This window comes from Corythoichthys intestinalis, chromosome 1, assembly GCF_030265065.1.
Source record: "Corythoichthys intestinalis isolate RoL2023-P3 chromosome 1, ASM3026506v1, whole genome shotgun sequence".
Lineage (NCBI taxonomy): Eukaryota > Metazoa > Chordata > Actinopteri > Syngnathiformes > Syngnathidae > Corythoichthys > Corythoichthys intestinalis.
This window is the reverse complement of record NC_080395.1, coordinates 29,582,411-29,609,174: the sequence shown is the minus strand read 5'-3', so window position 1 is coordinate 29,609,174 and position 26,764 is coordinate 29,582,411. Positions and strand designations below refer to the sequence as shown.

General features: G+C 39.1%; 1 protein-coding gene across 4 annotated transcripts in view; it reads right to left on the bottom strand.

Annotated features, from left to right (window-relative positions):
* Positions 1–26,764, bottom strand: part of LOC130923581 (SH2 domain-containing adapter protein F-like) — a 220,357-nt gene that overhangs the window by 68,864 nt on the left and 124,729 nt on the right. For all 4 annotated transcript variants that reach the window (XM_057849362.1, XM_057849344.1, XM_057849353.1 and 1 more), the window contains exon 3: positions 2,531–2,749. In XM_057849362.1, coding sequence (XP_057705345.1) covers positions 2,531–2,749 — 219 coding nt within the window. The remainder of the gene's footprint in view (positions 1–2,530; positions 2,750–26,764) is intronic.

Genomic DNA, 26,764 nt, shown 5'->3' with positions numbered 1-26,764 from the left:
GTTCCACCGAATTATTTTTTAATCAAGGACAGAGTACAGTGGTACCTCGACACACAATCTTTTCGACATCCGACGTAAAATTTGACTCGCCATTTGTTTCTACATCAAATGACATGCTCGAAATACGATGAATTTTGACAGCGCTGCAGTTTCTTTGTTTTGCCTGAAGTCGGACGCACGCCTGATTTTCTTGTGAGAGAAATCAACACTGGATCCAAAAAGGTTAGTGCAGGTGGCGAAAAAAAAAGGTAATGTTTACCATTGAATTGAATGAAGACGTAAACGATGGCAAAATATAAGCATGGGGTGTGCATCCATTAACTGGGTCGACAATAGGGCTGTAGAATGTCGATCTCGGCCGGCGGTCCTCCTCCATTCGGCAGTCTTTATAAGTTATTACTATTATAATTATTTTTATGATTTTTATTCATAATTTATTTATTTTGCTCATTGTAATTGCTATTTACAATAGTAACAGCAGTATTTATTAAGGATTTAGTGTAAGTTTTTGGGCTGTGGAATGAATTAATGGAATTATAATGTGTTCTTATGGGAAAATCCTGCTCGACATACGACCATTTCAACTTACAAGGTCCTGGAATGAATAACCTTCATATGTAGAGGTACCGCTGTAGTAGAAAAATGCCTGGCTTTATGAAATGCTTCATTGAGTGAGTCCACTCAAATCCGCTCAAGATGCTGGCTTACCCACTATCAATGTCACAGCAACTGTTTAACAAGTTAAACCATAATTGACGCATGCAGAGCTTTGACGTTTGTGTCTCTGGCAAGATGAAACCCAAACATCTGTCAATCCTTGTTAACTTTAATAAGCAACTCCATGCACTGCCTGACCAACAAAAAGCAGGGAGAGGGAGGGAGGGAAGGAGAGTGAGATTACGCGATTGGCTCGGGACAGCTCATGTGTGTTATTTTTGTTTAATTGAAAAAAAATCTGCGATGGACAGAGGACTCAAAGTTTGAAGTGCGACGTAGCACTGTAAAGTTAATCGTGGATGAACTTTACCCACGAAAATATGGCAGAAAACATAGACGAGACTGAAAAAGCAGTTTCTGCTCTTGCACCCCTCTTTAAAAGAAACTAAGGTATTTTAAGCCAAAACAACTGTTATGTTTGATTGAACAATATGTCTTTATGCTGCCATCGCAGATTCATGGCCTATTAAGCCCCCGAACTATTTTTAATTTGTCCGTTTTACCCTGAAAACCCCCGTTTACACACATCGCGCAATTGCTTTTGTTTCAACCCAGCCATAAAACGAAGGTAATTAATTATAGGCTATTTATTATTCAAAATGTCTGTCGTTTTTAGCTTGGAATCTTTAATTGATGTCTCATACCGCTATTTCGTTTAAGAAAAAAATTACTTTAAAATATTATTCACACACATATTTTAAACTTTTCAACATATTATGTCACAATGAAAAAAATGGCGTCTGTAAAAAAGTCACGCATATCTACCTCATAACAATCGCTTAATTGTATTTCTTTTGTTACTGTCCCATTTTACTGTCCCATTTTCTCTGATATGTTAGATGATAAATAATCGATCCAAACAAAGAAAAATTTAAAACATTTAAAAGGGTAAATATATGAAAAAGAAAATCTCGACCACTCCTTGATGTCTGCGATTTCTGCATCGCGACCCTTGTTATATTACCATGTTTCACACATAAAATCCCCCAAAAATCCAGCTGTGACCATTCACAGCTGTGTCTTGACACTCAGTGATAAATGCTACATGGGGTTTTTGGATCGAAACAAGGTAAGTACGCAATAATATCTCGTTAAAGTCATGGCGTCTGTAATTCTGCTCTCGCGTGCTCTCACCTCCAGATTGTTTTTTAAACAGCAAAACCCTTTTTTTTAAAAAAAATGCCCTCCTGTTCAAAATGTTTCTTCCCCCAGAAAATTAAGATTTTAAGCTTTCCAATGATGTATCACACATGCATATCGGACAATTTTGAAAGTTGGCCAAATTGGGGATCTCAGAGCGGAACGTCAAGTCACCTGAGTGTTTTTCCGCCATATGTTTGCGTTAGTCCTTTTTCATTCCTGTTAATGAGAATTCTCTGGCGACCAGTCAACAGAATATTATTCATTACTAATACTGCGTGGGAATTCACTAATAGATAGAAAAGAATTTTTGCAATTTTGGGTATTTTTCCAATGGAAACCCCCAACCCCCCCAAAAAAATTAGACAAATCTCATTATTACATTAGCATGTTTTTGGTCGTTCACGGTAAATGTCGACTCTCTTTTGGCAAATCAACCAAATTTGTTCAATAGTTTAAAAATATTTGGGTATTAACCAACTGTACTGCTTGGTGGTAAAGACAGCTTTAAAGAAGTACTATTAAGTCAAGAAGATTTATGTATTAAAGTTTAGAATGCCACCTTGCTACATTCTTCCTGGTTTTATAGACATTTCCCAATGTCACATACATCATGCTGTTGTTTGAGGCACTTTGACAGCAACCTAAACCATAAATCTCATATCACGTATACCTGCAAAGGCTTTGGAAATCCTCTCCTTTTTCCACTCCCAGGGCTGATCGTACTCTTCGGCCGGCCGCTCGTCGTCCTGAGGCAGTCGACTTTCTCGGGGGCAGCGCGAACGTTCGGGGTCAGAGTCTCCGCCGTTCTCGGTGGGCTCGTATGGGGTGTCGTACAGAGGAAGCTGCTTGGTGACACCGTCCTTTGGCCCGCGACTGCTGGATCGAATTTCTAAAGACAAGGACAAGAAAGGGGTTATTGTTTTTTTTCTTGTTCTGACACGAAACTTTATGATGTTTGGTCGGGTTTAGTTGTTTTTGTTGGACTTCTCTACAGGGTCACATTTAGTTTGATTCGCGAACTGCTCACATCTGCCAACAAACAGTAGCAGAAGCCCTGAACATCTGTTTGGGTTATAAAAAGAACATGTGTCACTGTCCATCAGCTTGTCTATAGTGGTCTTTGAATTTCAGAGATCTTCTTGGCAAACATGCAGGTTTTTTTTAATTTTTTTTTTTTTTAAACGCTTAACCGAGTTGCACATAGAAGTTCATGCAAAATGAATACTGTATGCATGTGCTGGTATTAGATTCTGACGGTATGGTAACCTTAAGCAAAAATATCACAGTTTCAAGGCATTTCAATTACAGCTCTAACATGCGTTACTTTGAGATATCTGGGTTTGAAAAAAACTTTTTTCCATTGAATAGGATTTTTATTTTTCAAAACGTTAGCGAATTGGAACATAAGTATAATGTTAAGTTAAAATAGATATATATAATAAAATTAAAAAATATATATATTCTTTATAAAATTAAAATGAATGCAGTCATTTAGGTGAGCCTAACCATTACAACCATCAGAAAAAAATAAGTAAATTATTTTCCATTAAAAGCATGTGTGTATGACTCGTATCATGTTTATATTGAACACACAATCTCTTTCTCAACACAGACAGTTCTCAGAGAGAAAAAAAAAAAACATGTTTTACCACCGCTAGAAACACTATACACTCTAACGTTAACTGTCGTAGCTGGTGGGAAACATTCATGACAGTGTTAACTAACTTTAATTTTGAATAAATGCGAAATCATATTGGAGGTATTGCCTCCTCAGCAGCCACCCTCCGCAAACATGATTTACATGTTGGTTGGCCCTCATCTAAGCCGCAGCCGTCTGTAACTTTATCGTAGCCGAAGTATTCCCATACTAGCGATTTGTTTTCTTCGATGGGGGAAAAAAATTCAGGAGTTTCACCTCGTCCAGCCATTGTGTAGCACAGCTGACACGGAGCAGCAACCAGTGGGGGAAGGTTGAGCCTTACAGCTGGAGACGAGGGATTTCTCCATAGATTTTTGGGACATAAAAAATAGCTAATACCTTAGCAACGGTATGACTGAAAATTTTTGCGGTTTTGAAACCTTAACGTTTTCATACCACGGTATGCCTTGAAACCGGTTATCGGTAGGGATGGGAATCGAAATCCGATTCCAATTCGGAACCGGTTCCAAGTGTTTCGAGGCCTTGACATCACAATGAAAAAGCCTTAACGATCCCTTTAACGATTCCTAAAGACGCGTATTGCGTTGTGACGTGTCTTGTTGTCAAGACGCATCAAACTAGCATGGCGCCAAGAACCACTCGCTCCAAAGTTTGACTACACTTAACCAGGAAAGAGTGTGAAAATGAAAGGTTACGACGGGTAAGCACGAGCATTGCAGCTATAAACATAACAATGACAGCACGTAGGTTCAAACGCTCGAAAGTGTGTCTTCACTTCACGAGGAAAAATTACAACAAAGCGACTTGCAGTCATTGCAAGGTGGAGATAACTGCATCGGGAGGGAATACGACTGCGCTGTCCTCACAGAGAGGCTACGGCTCAGTCCTGGCTATACAGCTAGCTAAACTCCCAAATGACGATGCAGAAGACGTTGGTATAATTTGCTGACTTTATTCAACCATCACTTGAAGAGTGAAACTAAGAATAGAAATGAAACAAATCAATTTCGTCCCCAACAACAAACAGGTGTGCATCAACGTAAATCAGCGGTGATTAGCTGCTAATAACAGTAATAACAAATGGTTAGCATTCGTTCGCTAGCATTAGCACATCGTTCAAACCACTACACAACTGGGTTTAAGTGTCCGATCGCGAGTGGAAACACAACAACAACAACACAAAAGATGATACATACAGGCGTTGCCTCTGTAGATATTAACATTAACAAAGAACCTAGGTTCGTAGAAGTGTTTCCCTCTCTCACTAACTCGCTCACTCGCTTGGATGCGGCATTTCTTCTTCGGGTGTAAGCGCGCTCTTCTTCACGTGAGCACGTTCTTCTTCGCGTGAGGAATCGCAAGGGCGCCTCCACTTGAGCGTGTAAGCGCCACAAAAACTAAAAGGCATGCATTTCAATGTAATGGTAAATAATACACGTTAACCTAGCAGTCCTCAAACTGCGGCCCGCGGCCCAAATACGGCCCGCCTCAACATTTGGTCCGGCCATTTTGAATTTTTTTCCCCCCTCAATCGTGTTATTTATTTCTTGGCCTTTTCCTTGAAGAATTCAGAGAGGGTTATTTGGTTATTATCTATTTAATTAATAGTGGTTTCATTATGAATTATTATTATCATTATATTATATTATTATTTTTATTTTATTTACTTTCATTCCGTGAAGAATCCAGAAAGGTTTATTTGATTGTGGCTTTCTGAAAAACAATATTTTTTTTTACATTTATGCACTTCTGCAATCGTCACACTTTTTCTGTTACAAACTGACCCCGGCCCCTCATCAGAGAAGGGAAAAGTTATGTGGCCCTCACAGGAAAAAGTTTGGGGACCCCTGCTTTAACACGTACAACAACCTATCTGCCAATATATACCAATATTTTTTATTTCTATTAGATAAATGTTTCAGTAAAATGTTAAACATTCTTGTGTATTTGCCACTTATTGCCACAGTTAACATTGAGGCTTTGGGCCTCTTTTGATCTCGTTGTGAGTTTGTAAGGTTGTGACTTCTGATTAAACAAACTCGATGCCAATCAAAACGTTTGTTCTTCTTTTCCCCCAAATTAGAATCGATAAGAGAATCGATAAAGAATTGAATCGTTAAGCAATATCGATAATGGAATCGGAATCATAAAAATCCTATCAATTCCCATCCCTAGTTATCGGCACATGCCTGAAAATGAAAGTCAAGCTTTAACTTCTAACTTCTATCTATAAAAAGGACTTTTTTGGAAAGACAGTAAAGTTTGAATAATTGTTTCAATTGCTATTTGAAAAATATGCTGTCTCTTTGGGCACTTTAAATAGTCTTTATTTGGTTCAGGATCAAGGCAGAGGGGTGTCTATTCCAGTTTTAAAAAGTTGTACATCATGTTTGATATGATCCCACACCAGATGCAGTCATTTGGACATGATAATGAAGCCCAATCTAGACCAGTAGCCTTGTATTCCACATTTAATGCACAATAGAATCATCCATCCATCCATCCTAGTAGGCATGTGCCGGTATGAGATTTTGACGGTACGTGAGCAAAAATACCGCGGTTTTACGGTATCACAGTATTGTAATTATAGCTCCAAAATGTGTTATTTTTAGAGGTATGGGTTAAAAAAAACAGAAAAAAAACTTTTTTACAGGATTTTTTTATTTTTCAGAAAATATTTGCAAATTGGAACATGAATATTATGTTAAAATAAATAAACAAAAAAATATTGTAATTAAAATTAAAATAAATAGAACTTATAGACTACCCACAGCCACAGCTCAGGTTGCTCAAGATTGGAGCAAGAACTAAGTTAATTGCTATAAAAAAGTAAAAACACTTCTAAATAAAATTGAAAAATATTGACTGTACTTTTTTTTGGTTTTGTTTTTGAGGAGGCAAAAGCTCAAGTAAAGTTTTGCCATTTTCAGCCACTGTGTCAACTCTAGTCTACATGTCATGCCTTTGTGTTAAAAAGACGCAGAATTCATAAGTTAAAAATGGATAAGTTAGTTAAAATGTGAATGTTGTTGTGTAAAGGTTTCATCTAAAAACACTGGGAGTGAGACCTCTCCTTTTCCAGCGAGCGTACATTTGTGCTTAGGGCAAGATCATCTGTCGCAATTAGCGATCTTTGATGTTATCCCTTTTCCTTCATTCAAGCTTGTTCTCAGTGGCCGTGAGATTTTTAACCTCGATGAAGTTGCTCTCCCAACTAAGACTAGGCTAACATTCGTCTTTGTAAGTTTTTAGTTAATTTGTATTTTGAATTTGAAAGGAAAATGTGTGTTTTGTTTTTGGCAAACTTTTTCATGGATGACTTCCTCACATTATGTTGTGTTTGTGCTAATGAAGCTACTCACACGTGTAAAATACTATTGTACAACGTTTTAAAACTGTATATTTCAGTTACCATGATTTGAGACCTCCATAAATTCAAGAAAAGTACGCCTTTTGTTTGGAGGGTTTCTTTTTTGGTGTTTAGCAGAATAGCGTCACTGACACACATCAACAACCCGAAAGGGAGGGGTGAGCGCTGCCGCTCCAAGGTACTTCTGGCTGCATTTTTGAGACTTGTAAAATAGCGAATACCGTACTACGGTATGACGGAAAATTTTAGTGGTTTTGAAAACGTGACGTTTTCATACCACGGTAAACCTTGAAACCGGTAACCGGCACATGCCTACATCCTAGTTACAACGCTTGTCCTCTCCCTATCTCATTTAGAGACAGAGGAAAGAATGAAATTTCCAAAGTTAGGTGGATTCATAGAGTGCTATTTCAGATACTAAGGCATTCAAGTCACAAATCTCCTCATTGCCACCTGACCTAAACTTGGACGTACTCCCACCCTTTTTCACCCCCGTAAAGCAACACTCCTAATGAACCACCGTGCCCTTGAGAGCTTCCATTTTCGGCGATTGCCCTCCTATTCTTCATGAAGCCGTTAGCGTCCAGCATGTGAAGAGAATGAAATATTACGCCACCACTGCTGCATAATTGCCTCTTAGCCCACTGGGAGCTCTTGCGGACAAAAACGAGTGATGCGTTTGGGAGCCTAATGGGGCCGCTAGTGGAGGTGAGGTGATGCTGCCGGGATCTGTGTCCACGGCGCAAGTTCACATTAGGCGCACTCTCACTCTTTGATTTCATTGGTAATGTACGGGGTATCAACACCCTGAGGTCCATGACCCCCAACAGAGAAGCAAATAGCTTTGGAAGAGAGTAGTGCCGGCATCTTTTGATCCATGGGTGGGGAACAATTTTTCCTTTTTTTCCTGTCATTTCTTTCACCTACGAGTTGTATGTGTTTGCAATGTGAAGGACTGTCCAAAAAATCTTAATCAGGCATCAAGCCCTGCGATGTGAACATAGTCTTAGAATCACATTTGATATTCTGTAATTTTCAAATTTGGCACAAAAACGACATTTGTTCATAGATAAGCCGCACTGGACTATAAGCAGCAGCTGTCCTCACTGTATCTTGGGATATTTACACCAAAAGATATTAACCGGTAACACTTCATTTGACAGCAGCATCATGAGACTGTCCTAAGACCCAATGAACCCCATGAAGCTTTGGACCAATTGGCTGCAAAGCTTAATTGCTTCAAGAAGCTTCATTTGGCCATCACTACTCCCTTGGGGGAGACAGTAAACCTCTGCTGACACCTGCTGTCAACACTGTTGTTGTCCAACATGCCTCTTAGCATGCATTGCGGCTAGAGGTGTGCGAATTTCCGATTCTTAGATTATTCGCGATTCAGCCGTGGAAGATTCGAGAACGATTCACAAACATCCAAATTCCGATTATTGAAATATGTCAAGTAAAGCGGAAGTAAAACACACTCAGCGCGCCGCACGGTCTTCGGGACGCAATAAGGAACGGAGCGAGAGTAGCTAAACATCATGCTTGTCATTACCTGGCCCTTCGGGTAATGCCAATGCTCAACTCACGGCTCTAGCTCAACTCATGCCGCGAGATAAAAAAACCAACAACATACCTGACTTCTGCCGACAGCTGCTACAAAGTACGTCCACATAATGGTACGGTAGATATCATATTTAAAAGGACTAGATGCAAAATAGGCTCGTTGGCGTTAGCAGCACATGTACAGAAAGCGAGATACGGGCGTTAGTAAACGGCCGCCATCTTAAAGCAGTAGACTTCCCTGTAAGGCTGTTGTAGCGAACCTTTCAAGCGAACCTAATTAACTTTTAATCTAAATTACTCCTAAATGGGTAAAATATTGACTTGAATCTATCTTTGAAATAGTTTTAAAACTTTCACATGTCGAAAGTAGACAAAAGGGAAATTATGGAATAACGGGGGCAATTTTAACAACTTTAACGGTTGATTCACAACATTAAATTTATTGAATGTAGTTTAAAGCTGCTGATACAGAATGGGGATTTGAGTATATTATTTATTGTTTTTAACTGTTAACTTAACACTGAAATAGTCATTTACTTAAGCCTGCGAGGTTTTTTTTTTGTGTTTTTTTTTTTTTAACAGTTTTTGTAATTAATGTACAAAACATTACAAGCAGCTAATAGCGGAGGGGGGGTGGGGGTGTCATCAATAATCGATTTATAATTTAATCGTAGCCTCTGAATCGTAATCGTAATCGAATCATTAGGTGCCCAAAGATTCCCACCTCTAATTGCGGCCCCACCGATGTAAATTGCAATCAAAATTCATGTTGTGTGCTAATTTTTTCTTCAGTTACTGTTCTAGTTAATTCAATAATTGCTAGTTATGGTATTTGGCAACACTTTATTTGACAGTGACAGCATAGGACTGTCAAGATTTACTTATTAACCCAAATAAATCAACAAATAAGACAGACCGGACTATAAGGCACAGGATTCAAAATGAGGGGAAAAAATGGCTTATAGTCTGAAAATTACGGTACATACAAACCCAAATAAAACACACATTTAAATCCATGAATGCTCATTGGTTTGCAGAACACCGCAGGAGAAGGATCAACAAGCCACATGAAGCTCTGGAGCCATAAATGCCTACCCTTACCCAGCATGCTCCCTGCCTACCCTCAATTCTAGTGAGTACAACTCTAATAGAAAATGGAATCAATTTATTCCATGCTGGCTTCCTCCCGTCCTTTTTTATGAACACGTGTTGAGGCCTGCTTTCGGAGAGCTGGGTGGGGACACATCCGTCTTAGAAAATTACAGTGACTGGCATGACATCGAATGGCTTGCATGTTGCAACACGGCCGCAGTCTTTGACCTCTGTGTTTAAGGTTAAGGCCTGTGCTCTCCAACCTTGATCCACCCCCGAGCAGGAAGCCCCACTTCCTGTCCAGATGCTACACTTCCACCTCTAATTTTTGTTGGAAACTTACCGGCAATTTAAACAGCATGATGGCAGGACTGCGGCTAAATTCTGATTAGTCAGTTGGAAAGTTGTTGAGTGCTGCAAGTGTTTTAAAAGTGGAGAATGTGTGCTTCATTAAAGCTGCAGCAGCAGTGGCCACAAACATCTGTTAAATGCCACGGAAAGTAGTAGAGTGTTCGGGGAGGAACAGAAAAGCCAACACCATTCAACCTTTAAACTATTTACTCACGCAATAAAAGCCAGTCACTAGAATGTGAGTGGAAGGCCGAAGCCAGTCGGATACATCAAGCTTGTCTGCTGCAGTTAGCCAATTATTATAGTAACATTCTACCAATTCAAGCAAAGCCGATTTCCATATTCAAACTGTCTGATCCAATCAGTGCAAAGTTTTATTATTATTAATGAGAAATCCAACCTTCTCATGTATGCAATATTTTAGAACAACAATAATAATTTGAAAGAGAACAACATGGTGATTTTCAAAACAAATTACCTCACAAACTCAATTAAAAAAACTTAGAACAAGGGTGCCCATTATGTCGATCGCGATCGACCAGTCGATCACAACGCAGGTGTGGGTACCTCACAGCATTCAACCTCTAAATCTTTTTCATAGGGCTGTCAAAATTATAGTGTTAACGGGCGGTAATTAATTTTTTTGAATCACGTTAAAATATTTGACGCATTTAACGCATATGACCCGCTCAAACAGATTAAAATGACAGCACAGTGTCATTTCCATTTGTCACTTGTGTTTTTTGGTGTTTTGTCACCTTCTGCTGGCGCTTGGGTGCGACCGATTTTATAATTATTGACATCAACAATGGCGAGCTACTAGTTTATTTTTTGTTTGAAAGTTTTAAAAATTTTATTAAAACGAACATTTCTATAACTTGTACTAACATTTATCTTTTAAGAACTACAAGTCTTTCTATCCATGGATCGCTTTAACAGAATGTTAATAATGTTGATGCCATCTTGTTGATTTATTGTTATAATAAACAAATACAGTACTTATGTACAGTATGTTGAATGTATATATCCGTCTTGTGTCTTATCTTTCCATTCCAACAATAATTTACAGAAAAATATGGCATATTTTATAGATGGTTTGAATTCCTATTAATTCATTTTTAAGCTGTGATTAACTCGATTAAAAAAATTTAATCGTTTGACAGCTCTACTTTATTTATTTATTTATGCAAATAGTTAATTATGTTGTGTGGGCAACATAATTAACTTTGTACTCTTAATTTTTTGGGGGCTCTCCCACCCATTTGAAGTGGTTTGGTGACAGCGAAGCAACATCCGTTCATTTTCTGCCACCATTCCAGCTTCAAACGGATTATGGCAGTCAATGCCAGGCAATGAGTTTATTTGGGGGACATTTCAGGTCATTTCCTGTTTTTTTTTTTTTTTTTTTTGGGTCACTTCCTTTACCTTTTGGGGCATTTACGGGTCGCTTTCTGTTGATTTTGCAATAATACATCACTGCGGCCGACAGTCGCTATACAAGCAACACCCAGTTGCTACAAACTACGCCCACGTTGCTACAAACTACGGCCACATGATGCTACGGTAGATATCACATGTATATAGAACTAGATGCGAAATGAAAGATTTGTCGGCGTTAGCACATATATAGAGGACTAGATGCAAAATGACAGACTCGTCGACGTTCGTAAACAGCCGCCATCTTAAAGCAGTAGACTTATCAGGAAAGCTCTGTTGTAGCTAACCTAAAATACTCCAAAATTGGCAAAATCTTGACTTTAATCTATCATTAAGGATGAAACAGTTTTAAAACATGTGAAAACATGTCGAAAGTAAACAGAAGGGAAATAATGCATAATGGGAGCAATTTCAACAACTTTAACGGTTGATTCACAACATTAAATGACTTCCAAACATAGCAAAGGTTACAATCTAGTTATCGCGATATCCGCAATACCCCTGTTTCTAGTTAGGTTTAAGGTAAAGAATTGGGGTAGGGCCTATTGTCCCAAAACCCCTTTGAACTTCACAGAGTACAGTAAACGAATTCTTCGCGCCCAGCGTACCAACAGCAGGCATCGTTTGGAGCGGCGTAGTTTGAATGAGGAGTGGTTTGTAGCATTGCTCCGGCCGCAGTCAGACCCTTCTCTGATTTTAGTACATTTTCAGGTCACTTCCTGTTGATTTTGGGTTACTGAAATGGAAGTGACTCAAGAATGTTCCTTTTGGGGGCATTTACACGTCACTTCCTGTTAATTTCGGCGCATTTCACATCATTTCTTGCTGATATTCGATCACTTAGTGTTGATTGTGGGGCATCTACAGGTCACTTCCTGTTGACCTTGGGTTACTGAAAAGGAAGTGACTCAAAATCTACAGGAAGTAATCTGTTAATTCCCTAGAATGAACAGGAAGTGACCTGTAAATGCTCACAAGACATGCTCCGGTTTCACTGCCATTGATGGTGCTAAATGTCCAATCCAGTCAAAATGAATTGGATGTATAGCGCCGTCAATGGCAGCCAGTGAGCTAACGAACTCTAATGGAATGTTTTGGTAGCAAGGTGTTGGTTCCCTTTTTTTGTCTTTAAAAATCGGCACCTTATTAAAACGATATATCGATTCTTGGTGGGAGCATATCGGTAACCTTTTGGGCTACAAAGTATCTCGATTGGGGATGTCCCGATTCGATCACGTGATTGGAAATCTGAATTGGGTGAAAGGGATTGGGTTTTTAATTAAAAAATATATATATTTATGTTTTTCTGCTTGACGCTCGTACAGCCTCTCGCTCTCCCTCCTGCTGCTTTTTTTGGTCACCAGTGCCCTGGGTTTTCTTTTTAAAGTTAACGATGTTTGACATAGGTGTAAATTTGATCTTGCAAGAGAAGTTTGGTAGCTCTACCATCAAAGGGCCGAATGTGTCAATCATCATTTAGCTTGTTAAAAACTAACGGTAGTGTGCTGTGGCAACTCATTGTGTAAGTGAGAGGCTGTTCTCAGCAGCGTAAGCGTCAAAACGTGAGTGGATTTGAGTGGACTCACTCAATGAACCATTTCATAAAGACAAACATTTTTCTACATTATTCTTGTTTAATTCACATTATGAAGGCGGCACGGTAGGAAGGTAACATGATTAAAACTTTTTCTTTTCTTTTTTTCTTTTTTTTTTTTTTTTGGACATCACTTTTTTTTCTGTCAAAATCAGGTGACTGACTTGGGTGCAAAAGTATGCGATCGGGACAACCTTAATTGTGATATATCACTTCTTCGATATATTGTCACAACCCTAGAGCAGGGGTCCCCATCTGCCGGGCCGCGGAACGGTATCAGTCCGTGGCGCATTTGCTACCGGGCCGCATAGAAATAATAATTTATTAATGACCGCATTCTGGCCGAATTAACCCTGTGCCCCTGTTTAACACACCAATATCCCTGTCTACTCTAGATATAATACTACAGGATAGATTAGAATGTCATCATAGAAATCCATTGATTGGACTGCTAGCTGAACATCTTGTTTTGTGTATATAATACTGTATATCTATGGGCGCTTGTCCTCGATAATAACGCATTACAAGGCCGCGGGCGCATCAGATTTGTTCCCTGAAATAATTAGCCCCCACACATGCGAAAATGACTGGAAAAAAGACGTCTTTGGAGATATTTTTATGGCGAAAAGGGCACCTGACGAGCCAGAAGATGAGCCTACAACCTCGAAGATCCACGAACTGTGAAGGAGTGGATTCGTGACCCGTTTGTGAATAGACCGAGTGATTCGAGCATGTCTGTGCAACAGGAGGATCAGCTTGTAGAGATCGCAAATGACGGCAACCTTAAACGTACATTTGAGACAACAACTCTACCGAGATTCTGGATTAAAGTCATTCCGGAATATCCTCGCATGGCTATGAGAGCATTGAAAACCTTGCTACAATTTCCAACATCGTATCTTTGTGAAGCGGGCTTCTTAATTAATGCTTAACGACAAGGCGAAGTCGTTAATGGTGAGAGAGCGGTGTGCAGTTGTTGTGTGCAGCTAACATGGCGGGATGTATCTGAGGAGAACTTTTCTACATGTCCTTCCATGATCAAACGTAAGTTAATATTCCTTTCTTTAAATAAAGTTTGTAGTGTTTACTTTGGAATCGCTGCATTTGCGGCCATGTTTAACGTTACACGCATGCGCAGAACCGCATCCTTGCAATTTTTGATGGGTTGCAAAATTTGTCAGAACACCGGTCCATGAAAAAAAGACCCAAATAACACCGGTCCGTGGTGCAAAAAAAGGTTTGGGGACCCTTGCCCTACAGGATACATTGTATTGAAGCTTGGTGTAACCAAGACAAAACCTAATTACGCTTTGGCTTGTACCCAATTTTTAGGGGTTTAGGGTACCTTGTGCAGTCTTATAAAAGCTATAGTATAAGCTGATTTGACTTTGTTACAAAGTTTCAGTGTTATCCCATGAAAAGATATAATGATGGACTTATTCACTTTTGTGAGACAATGTATTTCTGTTTGCACAGAAAAAATGAAGAAAAATGTCACGCTCAATGTACAGCCCCTACCTACTAGCATTTCATCTGGATTTTTTTCTATGCTCTGACGGGTATGAAAATACACCAATTGAGTGGATGATAACATCCCGACGAGGCGGCTGAATTAACTGATAACACATTCAATTGCTGCCAGGCACACATTAATATCACCGCCCTAAGTAATTCTGCTTAAACGCAGTGTGAATGTTAAAGAAAAATGATATAATTAAGATGTGAACACACACTCCGTAGTAGCTGCAGGGCATGTAAGTAACATTCAATCTTCAATTTGGCATGATGGCCTAGCAGTACAGCTGAGGTGTGAGTTATATGATGGCACGTAAGGTGTCAGTCAGGCACGCGGCCGACAAGGGAAGGTGTTTGCTCCTTGACCCGCGGTGGCCTCGCTGCTGACTGTCTTTCCGCTTGGTGAGTGAAGCTGTGAGGCGGCTCATGCCTCCAGAATACTAGAGACTTTTCTACAGCGGCGGCAAAACACTTTTGCAATTGAATGGCAAATAGCCATTATGGGAGTGAATGGGTATAGATTGAATTTGTGGGAGGATAAAAAAGGCTTGAATTAAACTGAATCTTTCATATTTTTGATCCAATGGCCCTGAGTTTTTTTTTTTTTTCCATTCAAAATGTGCTACAAAATGATTTCCCCATAGGTAAGAATTGTTTGAAATATGAGCATATGGTAAGTTGATCAGTTAAACCGCAACATATGATTAATAAAATTACTAAAACTGAAAGAAAATTTAATTCAAAATTCACAATTTCTCCAGTGCCATGCTTCTTTTAAATCTAAGTGGCAAATTTTGAATGCTTACAACAACCAACCAAAACCTAGCGAGTTGCTGCTAGCTGCAGCCGTTAGTATTTCTATTTACTAGCTTACACTCAAATTAATTAAGGCTGTCACTTGCCAAAAGGTGTAACAATTTTAGACTTTGGTCTTCCAGCATTTAACAGTACATTACAATAGCTACTTTTTACACATAAATTGCTTTCAATCTTGAAGGAATGCACATACAGTGGGGCAAATAAGTATTTAGTCAACCAACAACTGTGCAAGTTCTCCTACTTGAAAAGATTAGAGAGGCCTGTAATTGTCAACATGGGTAAACGTCAACCATGAGAGACAGAATGTGGGAAAAAAAAACTGAAAATCACATTGTTTGATTTTTAAAGAATTTATTTCCAAATTAGAGTGGAAAATAAGTATTTGGTCACCTACAAACAAGCAAGATTTCTGTCTGTCAAAGAGGTCTAACTTCTTCTAACGAGGTCTAACGAGTCTCCACTCGTTACCTGTATTAATGGCACCTGTTTTAACTCATTATCGGTATAAAAGACATCTGTCCACAACTCAGTCAGTCACACTCCAAACTCCACTATGGCCAAGACCAAAGAGCTGTCGAAGGACACCAGAGACAAAATTGTAGACCTGCACCAGGCTGGGAAGACTGAATCTGCAATACGTAAAATGCTTGGTGTAAAGAAATCAACTGTGGGAGCAATTATTAGAAAATGGAAGACATACAAGACCACTGATAATCTCCCTCGATCTGGGGCTCCATGCAAGATCTCACCCCGTGGCGTCAAAATGATAACAAGAACGGTGAGCAAAAATCCCAGAACCACACGGGGGGACCTAGTGAATGACCTACAGAGGGCTGGGACCACAGTAACAAAGGCTACTATCAGTAACACACTGCGCCGCCAGGGACTGAAATCCTGCACTGCCAGACGTGTCCCCCTGCTGAAGAAAGTACACGCTAGAGAGCATTTGGATGATCCAGAAGAGGACTGGGAGAATGTGTTAGGGCCAGATGAAACCAAAATAGGACTTTTTGGTAGAAATACTGGTTCTCCTGTTTGGAGGAGAAAGAATACTGAATTGCAGCCGAAGAACACCATACCCACTGAAAAGCATGCGGGTGGAAACATCATGCTTTGGGGCTGTTTTTCTGCAAAGGGACCAGGACGACGGATCTGTGTAAAGGAAAGAATGAATGGGGCCATGTATCGAGAGATTTTGAGTGAAAATCTCCTTCCATCAGCAAGGGCATTAAAGATGAGACGTGGCTGGGTCTTTCAGCATGACAATGATCCCAAACACACAGCCAGGACAACAAAGGAGTGGCTTCGTAAGAAGCATTTCAAGGTCCTAGAGTGGCCTAGCCAGTCTCCAGATCTCAACCCCATAAAAAAACTGTAGAGGGAGTTGAAAGTCCGTGTTGCCCAACGACAGCCCCAAAACATCACTGCTCTAGAGGAGATCTGCATGGAGGAATGGGCCAAAATAACCTGTGAAAAGTTTGTGAAGAGTTACAGAAAACGTTTGGCCTCCATTATTGCCAACAAAGGGTACATAACAAAGTATTGAGATGAACTTTTGTTATTGATCAAATACTTATTTTCCCCCATGATTTGCAAATAAATTCTTTAAAGATCAAACAATGTGATTTTCAGTTTTTTTTTCCCACATTCTGTCTCTCGTGGTTGAGGTTTACCCATGTTGACAATTACAGGCCTCTCTAATATTTTCAAGTGGGAGAACTAGCACAATTAGTGGTTGACTAAATACTTATTTGCCCCACTGAATGTATTCGTTTGTGTATATACTGTATGTCTATTAGTTCTTACACTACATATCAATTTGCGCTTCTCCTAGATGACCTGCATGAAGAATCCCATCCACAAGACAACGACATTCACATAGACTCATTCCCTGACTTGTGGAGCGGACAACAAGCCGAAGGAGACAACCGAGCACAAAGTGATAACGGAAGTAAGCCAGACAAAGTGACAGAAGAAGAGGAGGAAGAAGAAGAACGAAGGCCTTGGGGATGTTAGACAAAGAAATGCAGTCAATAGATAAAGCGAGCCAGACAAGTGAGTGTTGCACACAGTCGGCAGCTATAAACAAGAGAAACACACTGTGACAGTGAGTCAAAGGTAATGAGGTGAGGGACGCTTCTTTGTACGACAGCCCCTGAACACAACACTCTGAGCCTCATTAGGGGAAAAGGGAAGGCTTAGGAGCTCAGTATTATATAAGATATGAAAACTACATTTTCATTGCTGCTCTAATTCAAATATAAGCATGTTAATTAAGTGCACATTTGCTTCACAAAACATATCTACGAAATGACTAAATTTACAGTATATGTTGGATTTTATTTTTTTAAACTTTTGTTGTTTGGCATATTGTGCTAAATAGCCAGAATAGGGATGAGGGTAACAGTCAGAGCATCATTAATTGTACCTCCACCAGTCAGCCAAACCCAAAAACACAACCCAAAAACCCCCAAAACACAAAAAAAAAAACCTGAAAAAAAAAAACCTTTAGTCAAAACTTGTAATATTGATGTCCAACTGACAAACAAACATGCTCGACGAACTACGGTCAAAACAGGTTATATACAGTAGACCAACTGTGCAAAATAGTGAAACTAGTGAAAATAGTGAAGACCTTCAGAGATGTGAGCTTGGATCCTTCAGCAGATAGTCTAAGTAGCAAATTGTTTGGTTGCTGTCATTAAACATGATTGGGAGTGAGCGTCTGGCACGGTGTAATGACTAATTAAGTGTACTTGCTGTCAAACTGGAGATGATAACGGAACACTGAGGGAATTTGCCCGTGTGTGTGATTGAATCCAGATCAGGCAATACCTTATTCATGCAAATTCCCAGCGTCCACTTTGGGCATCGATCCCGGCCGGTGAGCGGGCGCAATCACTGCTCATTAAGAGCGAGGTGAAAGCTGGTTAATGGAAAAGATGAATGTGGAGATTGCTTTGAAACGCTGCCCAGATAATGGAACACCCCCATCCCACACACACAAACACACCCTCTCTCAAGCAGGTAACCCGCTAAGCTTGATAAGCAGTATACGGCCAGGTCCATTCTTTAATGTAGCCCACTCAGTAGTTTATTTGTAGCACAGATTTCACAGATTTTCCCTGGTTTTTCTATCTTTTTACTTTGAACCATTGGTTAATTTTTGTCTTCAAAAAATAAAAACTCAGAAAATTTGTAGATAAAGTACTAATAAAACTGGTTCTTTCAATCCGGGTCTCTGTTAGTATTTCTCTTTCTATCAATTATAAATGCATCCATCTGGCCATCTATTAATCTGTCTATCAATAGTAGCTATCGAGCCATCCATCCGGCCATCCATTATTTGATCATCTAGCTGTCCAATAACCCATACAGACATCGTCATCATCCAAGTTCCCCTTATTTTGTGGTATAACAAGAAAAGCCTAAAAAGTAAACATTAGTGCTTTACTTATTTAGGTCTCATGATGTGACGATGTCTCACCTGACGTCATGCATGATAATTTTCACGTAAATTGGTGATAATGATTGACCGATATTGTACTGAGTTACCTGACTATATTTTAGATGTTTACTCATTTCAAACACCGCAATATTGGATGAAACTACAGTGGGTCAAAATAAGTATGTAGTCAACCACTAATTGTGCAAGTTCTCCCACTTGAAAATATTAGAGAGGCCTGTAATTGTCAACATGGGTAAACCTCAACCATGCGAGACAGAATGTGGAAAAAAACAGAAAATCACATTGTTTGATTTTTAAAGAATTTATTTGCAAATCATGGTGGAAAATAAGTATTTGGTCAATACCAAAAGTTCATCTCAGTACTTTGTTATGTACCCTTTGTTGGCAATAACGGAGGCCAAACGTTTTCTGTAACTCTTCACAAGCTTTTCACACACTGTTGCTGGTATTTTGGCCCTTTCCTCTATGTAGATCTCCTCTAGAGCAGTTATGTTTTTGGGCTGTCGTTGGGCAACACGGACTTTTAACTCCCTCCACAGATTTTCTATGGGGTTGACATCTGGAGACTGGCTAGGCCACTCCAGGACCTTGAAATGCTTCTTACGAAGCCACTCCTTTGTTGCCTTGGCTGTGTGTTTGGGATCATTGTCATGCTGAAAGACCCAGCCACGTCTCATCTTCAATGCCCTTGCTGATGGAAGGAGATTTTCACTCAAAATCTCTCCATACATGGCCCCATTCATTCTTTCCTTTACACAGATCAGTCGTCCTGATCCCTTTGCAGAAAAAGAGCCCCAAAGCATGATGTTTCCACCCCCATGCTTCACACTGGGTGTGGTGTTCTTCGGATGCAATTCAGTATTATTTCTCCTCCAAACACATGAATCTGTGTTTCTCCCAAAAAGTTCTATTTTGGTTTCATCTGACCATAACCCATTCTTCCAGTCCTCTTCTGGATCATCCAAATGCTCTCTAGCGAACCGCAGACAGGCCTGGACAGCACGGGGTCGTGTCTGGCAGTGCAGAATTTGAGTCCCTGGCGGCGCATTGTGTTACTGATAGTAGCCTTTGTTACTGTGGTCCCACTCTCTGTAGGTCATTCACTAGGTCCACCTGTGTGGTTCTGGGATTTTTGCTCACTGTTCTTGTCATCGTTTTGATGCCACGGGGTGAGATCTTGCATGGAGCCCCAGATCGAGGGAGATTATCAGTGGTCTTGTATATCTTCCATTTTCTAATAATTGCTCCCACAGTTGATTTCTTTACACCAAGCGTTTTACCTATTGCAGATTCAGTCTTCCCAGCCTGGTGCAGGAATACAATTTTGTCTCTGGTGTCCTTCGACAGCTCTTTGGTCTTGGCTATAGTGGAGTTTGGATTGTGACTGACTGAGGTTGTGGACAGGTGTCTTTTATACCAATAATGAGTTAAAACAGGTGCCATTAATACAGGCAACGAATGGAGCCTCGTTAGACCTCGTTAGAAGAAGTTAGACCGCTTTGACAGCCAGAAATCTTGCTTGTTTGTAGGTGACCAAATACTTATTTTCTACTCTTATTTGGAAATAAATTATTTAATAATCAAACAATGTGATTTTCAGTTTTTTTTCCACATTCTGTCTCTCATTGTTTAGGTTTACCCATGTTGACAATTACAGGCCTCTCTGATCTTTTCAAGTAGGAGAACTTGCACAATTGGCAGTTGACTAAATACTTATTTGCCCCACTGTACACTAGTTTTTAAGACATGATTCACCACTCTGAATCGCACTGCAGTCATTTCAGTCAATCTTATTCGGATGCAAGTGTAACAGGACATGTTAAAGGCACGACTTCATGTGCGGAAGCTGAGCTATTTTCTGCTATTGTGGCTATTGTTCCTCCGGCACAGATAAGAAGAGCCACGGATTATAGACCCAGAGCGCACCCGGAGTTCAGATCGCGCTGGAGGAAGACGACCGAGCACGGGAATGCAGGAGTGAGAATCGGGGAAATAAAGGGAATGACACTAAAAGGCGAGGAAAAGACACGTCGGCTGAGTCAGTCAACGCCAAGTTCAGTGATGTGGAAAGCTGCGTGTGTGGTCACGAAGGAGGGGTGCAGGGGGGGCAAATGGTGGGATAGTGACACGTGGATGTCGATGTGATAAATAGTCACTCCATGGCCTTTTCCCAATGGGGGTCAACAGCCCATTAGTGATGATAGGGGCACTTGCAACATCCTCTCCTTGGAGCCTCACCCTTCATTTTAAAAGCATGTCAAGTCTATCTATCCATCTGTCTATGTGTCTAACTATCGATTCATATATCTATTTACAGTATCTATCCATCCTCCTGACTTTCATCAACCTATCCTTCATCCTCCTATCATCGAAGCTTAATGTTAAATCTCACATCTCTTTCAATTAATCCATCTAGCATCTAACAATGAGATCCTCATCCAGGTAACTATTAGAGGTGCAAATTACTAATTTCATGATGATGCGATACAATATCGATGTTATGATATTAGGGCTGCAGCTATCAATGAACGAGTTAGTTCGAATTATCGAGGGATTGGATAAGGAACATAAAAAAAAAAACAAAATACCCGGGCTGAACCTCAAATGGTAGGAAAAAACTAAAAAAATGAGGATCTAAGTACAACAAAAGAACAATTGGCTAACTTACACAGCAAAAGTCCGCTAGCTTAAATGCTATAAAAAATGCTAACCTTTTTTTTTCCCCCCTTTCTTTATAACAATGGTCTTAACAAATGGTTCAAACACATATTCTCACAAAAAACGGCTATACATACCTGTAAACCAAATTACGAATGCACAAAAAATCAGCTCAAACAAAAATTTATGTTGGTCTTAACAGGGAGCAGCTGGATTCAGCCATGTGAAATGAGTTACATCATGTCATATTCACTGCTGCCATTAGAGGGCAGTTTATCAACGCAAATCAATAAAACTAAATGTAAGCACTTTCAAAACCAACCAGTAAAACGTCACTTTAATTCAATGAATACTCGAAGCAGCAAAATTTAAGTCGAATCTTTTCTTTTTTTTAAACGTATTACTCGAGTTAATTGATTCATCGTTGCATCACTATATGATATTCACTACAATTGGATCTGAATTAAAAGTCTTTGATGAAGTTATTATATGCACACTTAATCAGTAACATTATACCCAAAGCCATAAAAAATATGAAGTGATTTTGAAGAAAAATCTTTTTAACAAAACATCCTATCTTGAAGAAGACTGTTGACCAATGTTTTGCCTTTGGATTGATTTGATAGGCTCATTCCATCACAAATCAGCATATCGATCTAGATCAGGGGTGCTCAAGTCCAGTCCTCGAGAGCCCCTATCCAGCTTGTTTTCTATTTCTCCCACCTCCAACACACCTGACTCTAATAATCAGGATCATTATCAGGCTCCTGCAGAGCTTGCTGATGAGCTGATCATTTGATTCAGGTGTGTTTAAGGAGGGAGACATGGAAAACAAGCTGGATAGGGGCTCTCGAGGACCGGACTTGGGCACCCCTGATCTAGATAAATGTATCTAAGAGCTATCCACCTACCCGTCAGCTACCTGTCTACCCATCTATCTATCTGATCATGATGATATGCTGTTTACATTTTGATAAATATAATTAAGAAGCCTTTCAACTCAAGCCCGGGTTCTGCATACAAACTGTAGAGTCCACTGACTGCTGTCTCCATGATTTGACATGGGTTCATCTTTATTGACAACCCTGTCTTACCACGCTCTGGGCTCAGGTGTGTTGTGGCAAGCAATTTCCGTTCCACAGATGCACATACAGTTGCTCAAAAATGTTTCCTTAGAAGCTAATAAGGTGTCTTACCATTAAGGACTAATTGGCAAAATACATGTTTTGCAATTATTAACTATTCTCTTCCTGTAGCAAAACAATGTTGACACCAGAAAAAAAGTTTTATTTTTCTCTTCATTGCATTTCTTTTCTGTCCCTTCCTTGTCACTCAGTATGGATGCAAAGACACACTTCATATTCAAAGTAAGTTCCCAAGATGTGGCAACAATAACCACCATGTACTGCAAGTGAACCCGCTTTAACTTGTGAAGGTGCTCACTAAACCAAACAAAAAATAGCACTGTCTCCCAACTTCAAAGACTAATTAAGAGCAAAAATGCACGACTATAACAGCAGAAAATTGCAAAATAATGCTTAATTAATCGAATTGAGTGGTATGAATATTCATTATGAGAGAGTAACAAACATTGGGAACTTTCTATTGATTTGGGAGTCATGCAAAGTGTGGCATTCCTCAGAGAAAGGTGCACTAGGACTACACAAGGTAAATAAAGCAACAATGACATTAACATAGTAAACAGTGTTTCTGTGTAATCTGATCCCCCGACGCAAAGCTCGAAGGAAACAAAACAACATGACCTCCATGTGATTATTGATGGCTTATCCCTAAACACAACTTGCCTCACTTCCCATCCCTACCAAGCTGTACAGACTATTGTATGCTATATATTTTTTAGATGTTTTAGACATTAAGATACACATTTCTTCAACGTGGTTTCTCCATTTAATGCTTTTTAATGCAACTTTAAACAAATGCCCATGCCCAACTGCAGTTATTTCCACGCACACAAATTGTAAGTAGAGTTGTCCAACAATGACTTTTAACCGATAATGTCCCACTCCAAAAATCCGAAAACGATATCAAACCGATACACGCGGTTGTGAACACATTATGGCTAATTGCTTACCCCACGCCACTTCCGTTAATTAATATTCATGACGTTAGCAACTGTTGCTAAGGGGGAGCACGCTACCATTTGTCCCCAATAGTAAATGAATGGAAATAGTGTACGAAGGAGATGTTTACAGAGCTAAACCTACCAATACTGCCCGACAATGATGTTCCTGGTGCCAAATTAACTAATAAAGATGTCGTTGATGTTGGGCTGAAAAAGAGCCGAGCTGATCCACACCTTTTTTCTTCTGCCACTGACAATGATGTTCTCCTGTTTCAACAAGCTATCCTTTACCCCCATATGCCTTGCCCATATACCTTGCAATGACTTCACCTTGCTGGCGTTAAACTGGTCTTTCGGACGTCCGCACAAGCTTATCCATTGTTCACAATTTTTCCTTTGAGTCTTTGGTTTTGGGAAACATATGAAGAAAATATTTTTCATATGTGGACGGTCGTAATACCTAGAGTCGTTTCTACTTTGATCGGCATGTTCGTTCTTAAAAGATTACCAGAGAAAACTAGCAGAAATAGAATGGTTTGCATGAGAGGGCATGTCTATAATGTCCCACTTCCACTTTACGAGGCCACGTCACGGTCTAAAAATAGCATTTGTGCAGTACGCTATTGTATTGTGAAGCCCCACTGGATACTTTAATAATGATAAATGTAACAACGTCAAGATTTTCCAAAAAACATTATGTGTAAAAAAACTAACTGAAGTTATGGAAAAAGTGCCTTTTTTGCACCACAATATTTATTGTTGAAATCAAATTAGTGCAAACATCAGTATTTTGGATCAAGTGCAAGTGCAAAATGTCAATAATGCACACATATGGCTCACACAGTGCTTCTGGCTCAAAATAACAACAAAACCACACAACTTCAGTGTAGTGGATGATGTATTTAATTCATTATTTTTCAGTCATTTAAGTTTTGCACCATGAATGCAAATGGTATGCTCACATAACCAATCCGAAGCATCTTAGTTTAGAGACAGCAAATGGTCAATAAGCATAACTGCTGTGCTAAGCTTTGACCAGCCCTTGAACAAAGGCAGAAGGGTTCTACATTCACTTTGAAGGCAATATGCATGTTGGCCCAAAACCGATCATGAAAAACAGATGTCAATATTATACAATATCATTTTAAAAAGATTTTATCCCTTTATCGACTCTAATAAATTATGTAAAAAAAAAAAGTGTCTTTAAATGTCAAGTTTACTTTTTTTTTTTTAAATTTCTCGAACATTTTTAAATGCTTTTTAAGGCTTGAATTATGACAAAACCCATTTAAGGACTTTTGATGTTTTTTAATGACCCACAACCCAGTTCAAATAGTGCCTCCCCCACCAGTTTAACCTCAATAACAAAAAAGTGAGAAAATGTTAAGATGGAGAAAAATGAAGAATTATTTAGGGATGATTGACAGATATGTTCACCTGCTTATACAGCATATCCTTGAGCATGTCCCTGCTTAAGTATGTATGTGTTTGTTCAAGTGTTAAAAACAGAAGCGTGTAATTAAATTTCCGCCTGAAGGATGAATTAAATAACTGTTCTCATCAAAAAATTAATAAATACCGGTAGTTGTGTGTGTACTTTATTTAAGTACACATAACCTTGACTCTAACCGTTATTTAACCAAACCTGAGTTAGTGTTTTACTAGCCTTTTTGGTTGTTTTAAAAGTTGTTTGATGAGTGGCAGAGGTGAAGTTATGCTCCAAATTGCCTCAGGGCGGCTTATAAAAATCTCACACCAGATTCTATTAACATTTTTCCTGAAAGTCCTCGACTTTGGCAGAAAAAGGATAAGAAACAAACTCTCGTAAAGTCCATATTCTATATGGTCATTTGAAATGGAATACACCAAAAGGGTCATTAAAATTGAGGTTTTATGGGACAATATGCCTAAAAAAGTTTTATTCATCAGAGTTTTGCACTTTTGGGGAGTCTCAATAAAATTGTATTTATACATACTTAAATTAACAGTGATTTATATAGCCTGTTCTGCACTGGTATTGTTTTTAATGCATTGTCTTAGCAATGAAATGAAAAGGCTATCTAAAATTTTGATTTGTCACGGCGTATCAAAATGTTCAATTCTAAATCCCTTGTTGGGTTTGGAATCAATTTTTGTCAAGTCTGGTGCTTGAGATGATTAATGTGTTTCTTCTTTGTTTTACGTGGCTAAAATGTCATTATCTTTGCACATGTCTCACTGTTAATCAAATGGATTTTACGTTTACTGTGTGGGGTGACCGAGGGGCCTATATACCAATTTCAGGGTGGAAAACGTATACCAAACACGAAATGTGTTTAAGCAAATGTGGGGGGGGGGGAGCATCTTAATTATGGCCTGTTATGGTGGTCTCGATTATTGAAGTAGTTTATGTAGTGGGTAAAATTGACTATGGGATGTTTGAGAATTACTTTTTAGGTTTGAGATTAGGACTGGAGCTATCGATTATTTTAGCAGTTGATTAATCGATGAACTAGTTAGTTCGAATAATAAAGTAATCGGATAAGGAATATAAAAAAAATTAAAATACCTGAGCTGAGCCTCAAACGGTATAAATGGTAAATGGTGTTATACTTATATAGCGCTTTTCCACCTTTCAAGGCGCTCAAAATAAATAAATAAATGAGAATCTAAGTACAACAAAAGAACAATTGGCTAACTTACATACCAAAAGCCTGCTAGCTTAAATGCTACAATATAATGCTGACCTTTTAAAAAAATTTTTTTTTTTTTTAACAATGCTCTGACAAATGGTTCAAACACATAGTCCCACAAAAAACGGCTAAATATAGTACCTGTAAATTGAATTACGAATGCATTAAAAAACATTAGCTCAAACAAAAACTTAGCTTATGTTGGGCTTAACAGGGAGCAGCTGGATTCAGCCATGTGAAATGAGTTACATTATGTCATATTCACTGTTGCCACTAGAGTTCAGTGTATCCACCCAAATCAATAAAACTAAATGCAAACACTTTCAAAACAAACCATTACAATGCCACTTTAATTAAACAAATACTCCAAGCAGCAAAATTTAATTGGGAGTTCTTTTTTTTTTTTTTTTTTTTTTTTTTTAATCGAATTACACATGTTAATCGATTAAGTGTTGCAGCACTATTTGAGTTGTCTCACATTAAGGAAAACCACATTTGAATCCACACGGACATATCAATTATTTGAAAAAACAACCGTCTAATTAATGCATTATTAAAATGATCGTTGGTCACAACCCCAATAAATCGTAGAAAGATTAAATGGATTGGTTGAAAATAATT